This window comes from Carassius carassius, chromosome 25, assembly GCF_963082965.1.
Source record: "Carassius carassius chromosome 25, fCarCar2.1, whole genome shotgun sequence".
In the NCBI taxonomy this organism is placed as follows: Eukaryota; Metazoa; Chordata; class Actinopteri; order Cypriniformes; family Cyprinidae; genus Carassius; species Carassius carassius.
In genome coordinates this window covers 19,747,981-19,756,332 of record NC_081779.1, presented here as the reverse complement: position 1 = coordinate 19,756,332, position 8,352 = coordinate 19,747,981, and the positions used below count along the sequence as shown (strand labels likewise).

Below are 8,352 nucleotides of genomic sequence, written 5' to 3'. Positions count from 1 at the left end.
GTGGCATGGAAACAGCGGGTTCACCTGTATGACTGTTTTTTTGCAATCGCTAACTTTGATGCGTGTCTGTGCCATTCTGCTGAAGTCAGTTACACACAAAGCAAAAAAAAAAAAAAGAAAAGGAAAATGGCACATAAAAAAAACTTTTTGGTAGCAAGAAGATATTCCTGTGACAAAAAGCACTGAGTTCTTTGCGGTTTAATCTAACTGCTGGTTTTGCTTTTATTGATCGCATCCCTGAAAGAAATGTCCTATTGGTAAACGCAAATATAAATCCAGAGATATAAAATCCATCCTATGTAGGTGAAATTGCTTGGTTTGGCACGGCTGAAAGTCCTTCTCTTCCCATAATTTTTTTTTTTTTTTTGCATTGATGGATTTCCATTCAGGGGAGCGGTCCAGTCAACATCCCAAAACAAACCCCTGTGGTGGTACATTCTTGAAAGACAGGGTTTTCTGGCTGTCCAACCCTTAACCTTTAATAAAATGGGCAGGAGGAATGCCAAAAAGTGCCCATGGAAAAAGAAACACTTTCTCCAGTTGTGTTTTATAGCATTTAAAAAGTCTGAAAGAGAGCTTTTTTCTCTTTTAAAAAGAGCAAAGACAGAGACCGGTCTTGCCTTGGCTGGTCCTTACGGAGCTGACAAAATGTTTTTAAGCAGTATACTGAACACAAATAAAAAGAGATGGACCACAAGTCTTTTTTCATTTTTGCAGTGTAAAGCAACTCTCCTCAAAGGAAGAGATGGAAATCTGCAAAGATTGGGAGTGCATCCGTTGGTTTAGGAGGAAATGCATAAGGGTTTAACCCTCGAAGTCCATGTGGGTTTAAGGTGAAGCAGGCTGGGGCTGTGCTCAGTAACAAAGAGAAGGGACGCATTTCATTATGCAATACATGCAAAGGAAGCCCACCCTGTTTTTGTGTGTAAGTTGTTGCAGCGGTTTCAGTCAACAAATCTCTGGCAGGCTTTCTTCCAGCGACAGGCCGTGCACCACATGTCTCTGTTTTCCATGCCGTACACCTTACGACACTTCTTTCCCTCGCCTCGTGACTTCCTACTGCGCAGCACATGACAAAACACAAAAGCAGTTTTACAAAAAATGTTCAACATATAAAAGCAAACAGTATTTTTTTTTTTAAAGTGTACTTCCATAAAAACAATTTGGTTGAATAATTAGTTGTTGCTGGATCTTATTGTGCCACATCTGGAGCTCAAGACAAGTTCATTTGAAGCTTGTGATTTTTACGTTAAGACATGGATAAAGTGATCTTAAAATCATGATCATAGGAGAATAACAGATTTTTTGAGGTCACTAATATGACTGGAATTTTTTCATGTGAGTGTACATCATTTTAATAATAATAAAAAACTAATAATCTTTATACTATTATACAAGCAATATCTAATCAAATCCAATAAAAAAAAAATGCGAAACAAGATACAAATAATACAATTAGGGATGCAACAATCAAGTTCTGGCTGATAATTATTTTCATGTCATGGACCGCAACTAATATTTCATTTTCTATTTTGTCTAAAATTCAAATAAAGTACTAAAAACCAAAATCAATTTCCAAATGCTACAAGTGAATTTAGGCATCTCAAAATTATAAATGTACAGTAAGTATTATGTACAGTGTTATTAAGTTGAGCATTAGAAGATGATAACTGTAATCTAAAATGTAAAAACAGAGAAATGAGCATTCATAATTAAATATACAATATCAACCAATTGCAATAAGTTTAAAAAATATCTAATATCAGATAACCAATATGGTATATTCCAGTATCCGAGTATGATCATACCACCTATTAAAGAGATACTCCACCCCAAAATGAAAATTTTGTCAATAATTACTTCCAAAAGCATAAAAGCTTTGTTCATCTTCGGAACACAATTTAAGATATTTTGGATGACAACCGGGAGGCTTGTGACTGTCCCATAGACTGCCAAGTAAGTTACACGTTCAAGGTCCAGAAAAGTATGAAAGACATCGTCAGAATAGTCCATCTGCCATCAGTAGTTCAACCGTAACATCATGAAGCAACGAGAATACTGTTTGTTAGGGATGCACCGGTGGACCGGCCATAAATCCGTTTTTTGGTCTTTTTTCGGCCCGATTTTTCTGGAAGTGCGCCCGCGTGTGCACAGACTACATTGAAATCATTCACTATCATTTCGTTTGTGAGGAAGTATTTCGAAATCTGTGCGTAGGACACGGGCAGCCGTTCAGCACTGGGAGTGCAGAGCTACACGTCTGAAGCACAGATAGCGGGAAGTGAACAGCCGTTGGTGTACTGGCGCACAAATAAGAGCCTTTCCTGCTCACTGAGGCTGCGAGCGTACTGTATCTGTCCGAGCCCTGTGAAGGGATGTTCAGCTCAACTTCTCACATGTTGGATGAGAAACAAAACAGACTAAACTGTGAAAAAACTGAAATGCTTTTTTTTTTTTTTAGAACTTGCATACACGTTTGAAAAGCCAGAGGTAAACGTCAGTTCTGTATAGGATGATTATTTTTATTTTACCTTAAATTTACATTAGGGTAGTGATTCACATCTATATTGTTTAACTTGAGACAATAGTTATACATATTTCATTTGTTCAAGTACAAAAATATAGATGTGAATCATTACCCTAATTTTTTTTTTTTTTGGATGAATGAAACACTTTGCATTTTGTTTTATTCGCACCAACATTATTTGATTTTAACATTTTGGAATCATTTATTTATATAGCATACTTTTATTTAGTCTCACTGGTAAAGACCTTTTTTAAATTTAAAACCAAATTTAAAAACTAAAACAAATACTGAATGCTGATTAAGAAACCTCTTATTGAATGTGTGTTGATTGTGTTGTGTGATTGTAGAACTATGCAGTTGTTGCCTTTAATTTCACATGGTTACAGTTAATCTTTTAAGAGCTGAACGCAAGCAGTGTCGCAACTGACACAGAAGAGTGTACATGCTTGCGTTCAGTAGATGTTTTCCAAAATAGCACATGGTATACGGAGAGACACAGAGGAGACAAATTGTTGAATAAAGTCATTGTTTTTCTTCACATACATAAAGTATTCTGGTCGCTTTATAACGTTACGGTTGAGCCACTGATGGCAGATGGACTATTCTGACGATGTCTTTCATACTTTTCTGAAATGTATTTTAGTTGGTAGTCTATGGGACTGCCGGTTTTCATTCAAAATATCTTAATAATTGTGATCTGAAAACGAACAAAGCTTTTATGGGTTTGGAACGACATGAGTGTAAGTGATTAACCCTCTGGAGTCTAAGGGTATTTTTGGGGCCTGGAGAAGTTTTGTCATGCCCTGACATTTGTGCTTTTTTCAGTTTCTTATAAATATCTAAATGGGTAAAGTCTAATCTCACTGTAATCAGCACAAACTGGGCTATAATAATATGTGAAATGCATGTATGTACATGATTGTGTTTTTTAGAAAAAAATGTTATGAGTGGTTAGTGAAAAACTAAAAATGTTAAAACACTTGAATAAGGCCATAAAACACATAAAGAACAATGGTTCCCGGGATTTTTGAGAACGGGAGCTTGTAGCCTAGAATTTTTCTTTCTAAATTATGTGAAAATCATCTTGTTTACTCACTTACAGAAAACCATATATTGATTTAAATTTTCTAAAGACAATTTTTGTTGGTAAAAGTCATATGCGAGTAGGCGTCAACTATCATGAATATCATTGTGATTTACACCTGAGAAGACAAAGGGCCACATAATGAGCTGCATAATGAGCCTCTCAGTCAGCTGTGTCACTGAGAGGGAAGAGTTACAAGAAAGAATGTGAGAACAAAATAAATCTATGTAATTTTATGTTTGTAGTTTTTTTAATATATATTTAATTATCCCACAACATAATTTAATATCCACTCAGGGGAGCAGTTAAACAGTTTATCAGGAACAATTAAAGCTGACTTTCAAACTAATTGTTTTGCATCATTACAATCCTCACACAATCCTTCAGAAATCCTTTTAACAATCTTATTTTCTACAAAAAAAATAAATAAAAATAAAACACATTTATTGTTATTTTTATTATCATTATTATTATTATTAATGTTGAATAGAGCTGAGAATATTTTTCAGGTTTTTTATGGGGGATAAATTAAAAACACCATTTTGTGTTACATTTGTTACAGTTACATTTATATTATTTACATCAAGCTTTTGAATGGTATAGTATTGTATATTGTTACTGAAACTTCATAATATTTCACTTGATTATACATTTAATCAGGAATTATAGTTTGGAAAAAGTCTAACTAGTAAAATGTTTACACGTTATGTGAAAACTAGTTCAAATATATAAATAAATAAAAAGAGACTCACTCATGTTTATGATCTCTGCTGAATAAAGTGCTTCATTCTTTTTTTTCTGAGGAAATCCATTTCTCAAATCCTCAACCACATTACATCTTTTTGGGGTGAATTATGTCTTATTCCTCTCATTGCGAAGCAAACAGTAAAATAAAAGAACTTGAAGAACAGTCTCGCTGCTTTTTCTTCTGTTATGGGCATATTCAAGCCGCGCACTTCAGTTTGAATCTGAATAGCACGTTCAGCGCGGGGGCGTGGTCACATTAGAAGATAATGAAGGGAGTCGTGAAAAACGGACATCACGTTGTTTTCATATGGATTACTTTATCACAGAATAATTGTTTTTGGCAGCACTTATTTAGTTTAAAAGTAGACATGTCAAGCTTTCTATAGATATATCTCTCATGTCTCTTCGTTGAGTATTCAGGAGTTACAGTTCATTTTAATGACGTGTTTGTAAATGAAGATCAGCGCAGACAAAGGCTGCAGACAGCTCACCTTGTTTGTTATCTTTATTTTATAAGTGAACAAAGTTTTTTTGTTATTATGTCTTTATCCAAAAAAAGTAGATTGATTAATTGCTCTTATCTGTACGATTAAAACTGAAAGTGTTATTTAAGTTCTTTTCGGGGTTATCAGGAGAAAATGACTCATAACGCGTATCCGCGTTAATCGACTCCAGAGGGTTAATGACAAAATTTTCATTTTGGGTGGAGTATTCCTATTTACACAACACCACTGGGTTTACATACTTTTCACATGATTCTAGCATCACACCAAGAAACTGGAACTAATTGAGAATTATACTTTACCACAGTACTTCGAGTTTATGACGTGCAAATAGATTCTTACATCTAGACACTGTAAATAATGTACGAATATCCTTTACAGGAGCCACACCTCCAGCATTCCCGAAGTCTAACCATTTTACAGAGCCATTTTAAAGTACTATTTTCATTCCTTCAAGCGTAAAACTCTTACTTTAAGAGTGAAAGGAAGTGTAGTTAAGACTGTACCTGAATGAGCCTGCAGTTCTGGGGGGAGACGAGAGCACTGCAATGGTTTGAGAGCGCTGCTCCCCAAAGCCCTGCGTCCGGCTGTGAGTGGGAGAAGCCTGCAGACAGACAGAGAGAGATTTAACATCCTTCACACAAGGCCAAAGTCATCATTCATCCATTCCCATTCATAAAGCACAATTTGACACTGAACATAAAATGCTGTCTGTTTAGCATGTTTTGTGAGCATTTGTGTATTCGGTTATGTGTCAGTATTGATATGTTTGTCAGACTGACTCACATCTCGCAGTTGTGTTTGCACATTTGATTTACCTGACTTCACTGTCATTGAATAAAAGCCCAAACTGTGGTAGATCAGTAGGCAATTATGAGACATGATCGGTCAGTACCAAAAGGGACAGCCTAATGCAAGGCACACTGGAGTTCAGTGTGTGCATGTGTGTGATGGGCACAGGAGTGTGTGTGTGGGTGTGTGTGTGTACTCACAGGGGTGCCAGTAAAAGTGAAGGGTGGGGACTGCCAGGAGATACTGAAACTGCTGCTGGAGGGGGTGAAGCCAGTGGAGCTGGTGGAGGGGATGGTGACAGGGGCTGTGGCCTGTGGAGTGACAGTCACACTGATATACTGTAGTCTCTACGGACCTGCGATTATGATTGGGCTATATGTATGTAATAACCATTTTGACAGCATCTTATATTAAATAAATATTATATTATATTATATTCAGGGATTGAAATTAACACCCGCCAAATGTGGGTAAAAATCAGCTGTGGCATGTGATGTTGTCAAATCACTATATCCAATTTGGTGGGTTACTTTTCTTCACTCATTCAATTCTTGGGGAAGTTAATATAAGCCAAATTTGCACAGATTTAGTGCCAATACTGAACTTGTGAGTCATCATGATTTATTAAATGCAGCCTAATGACCCAGCATCTGTGCATACTTGCGCATACATAGCTTACCTGTACATACCATTCACTACGCAACAAATAATGAATGGCACACGAAGTCTCAGACATTGTGATTTTCTTACTTTCCAGCTGAACTCTCCTAACATCATGCACTTTGATCCCACCAACATCTTAAATTCAGTTATATCACATTTAAGCCCATAAAAGTCTTAAATGGTACAACAAAGTCTTAATTATTATTTCAAGAGGGCTTAAATCTGGGGATGGAAAGACAAGAATTGCAATATGGCTTAATGTGATGATTAAACTTCAAAAGGCTGTGATTTCATTGAATTAATAGTCAGGTGCTGCTGTTCTGCCATTACCGTGGAAACTGCTATATTCTGCCACTGCTGCATTTTCAATAAGCCCTGCTGTTTTTGTGCAGACCATTGTGAAAATTGATCCATGTTTTTATGCTGTAAATGTGAATCGTTGGATCAACAAGCTAATATTAATGCATTTTTAAAATCTGAACAATTAAGAAATTAAGATATATTTATGTTATTAAATTAAAATAATAATTGATTGGTAACAATGGTTTAAATTAATGTAATAAGCTAATTGATACTTTTGACTCATACCTTTCCTTAAAAATAGTTTGTTTTACCTTTCCTTAAAAACTTTTTTAATTGTGTGACAAGTTGTAACTGAACTATACAGGTCCTTCTCAAAAAATTAGCATATTGTGATAAAAGTTCATTATTTTCCATGATATAATGATAAAAATTAAACTTTCATATATTTTAGATTCATTGCACACCAACTGAAATATTTCAGTTCTTTTATTGTTTTAATACTGATGATTTTGGCATACAGCTCATGAAAACCCAAAATTCCTATCTCAAAAAATTAGCATATCATGAAAAGGTTCTCTAAACGAGCTATTAACCTAATCATCTGAATCAACGAATTAACTCTAAACACCTGCAAAAGATTCCTGAGGCTTTTAAAAACTCCCAGCCTGGTTCATTACTCGAAACCGCAATCATGGGGTAAGACTGCTGTCCAGAAGGCCATCATTGACACCCTCAAGCGAGAGGGCAAGACACAGAAAGAAATTTCTGAACGAACAGGCTGTTCCCAGAGTGCTGTATCAAGGCACCTCATTGGGAAGTCTGTGGGAAGGAAAAAGTGTGGCAAAAAACGCTGCACAACGAGAAGAGGTGACCGGACCCTGAGGAAGATTGTGGAGAAGGACCGATTCCAGACCTTGGGGGACCTGCGGAAGCAGTGGACTGAGTCTGGAGTAGAAAAATCCAGAGCCACCATGCACAGGCGTGTGCAGGAAATGGGCTACAGAGAAGCAGCACTGGACTGTTGCTCAGTGGTCCAAAGTACTTTTTTCGGATGAAAGCAAATTTTGCATGTCATTTGGAAATCAAGGTGCCAGAGTCTGGAGGAAGACTGGGGAGAAGGAAATGCCAAAATGCCTGAAGTCCAGTGTCAAGTACCCACAGTCAGTGATGGTCTGGGGTGCCATGTCAGCTGCTGGTGTTGGTCCACTGTGTTTATCAAGGGCAGGGTCAATGCAGCTAGTTATCAGGAGATTTTGGAGCACTTCATGCTTCCATCTGCTGAAAAGCATTATGGAGATGAAGATTTCGTTTTTCAGCACGACATGGCACCTGCTCACAGTGCCAAAACCACTGGTAAATGGTTTACTGACCATGGTATTACTGTGCTCAATTGGCCTGCCAACTCTCCTGACCTGAACCCCATAGAGAATCTGTGGGATATTGTGAAGAGAAAGTTGAGAGACGCAAGACCCAACACTCTGGATGAACTTAAGGCCGCTATCGAAGCATCCTGGGCCTCCATAACACCTCAGCAGTGCCACAGGCTGATTGCCTCCATGCCACGCCGCATTGAAGCAGTCATTTCTGCAAAAGGATTCCCGACTAAGTATTGAGTGCATAACTGAACATAATTATTTGAAGGTTGACTTTTTTTGTATTAAAAACACTTTTCTTTTATTGGTCGGATGAAATATGCTAATTTTGTGAGATAGGAATTTTGGGTTTTCATACTC

At 36.9% G+C, this 8,352-nt stretch overlaps 1 protein-coding gene across 4 annotated transcripts in view; it reads right to left on the bottom strand.

Moving 5' to 3' along the window:
- Positions 1 to 207: 207 nt before the first annotated feature.
- The window catches only part of LOC132104361 (zinc finger protein 704-like), a 69,832-nt gene continuing 61,687 nt past the window's right edge, over positions 208 to 8,352 (bottom strand). Inside the window, exons 7-9 of one of the 4 annotated variants that reach the window (XM_059509785.1) lie at positions 5,854 to 5,964; positions 5,368 to 5,465; positions 208 to 1,059 (exon numbers count right to left, since the gene is read on the bottom strand). In XM_059509785.1, the coding sequence (XP_059365768.1) occupies positions 945 to 1,059; positions 5,368 to 5,465; positions 5,854 to 5,964 (324 nt within the window). In that variant the 3' untranslated portion in view covers positions 208 to 944. The remainder of the gene's footprint in view (positions 1,060 to 5,367; positions 5,466 to 5,853; positions 5,965 to 8,352) is intronic. The other 3 variants (XM_059509786.1, XM_059509787.1, XM_059509788.1) reach the window with 3 other exon arrangements.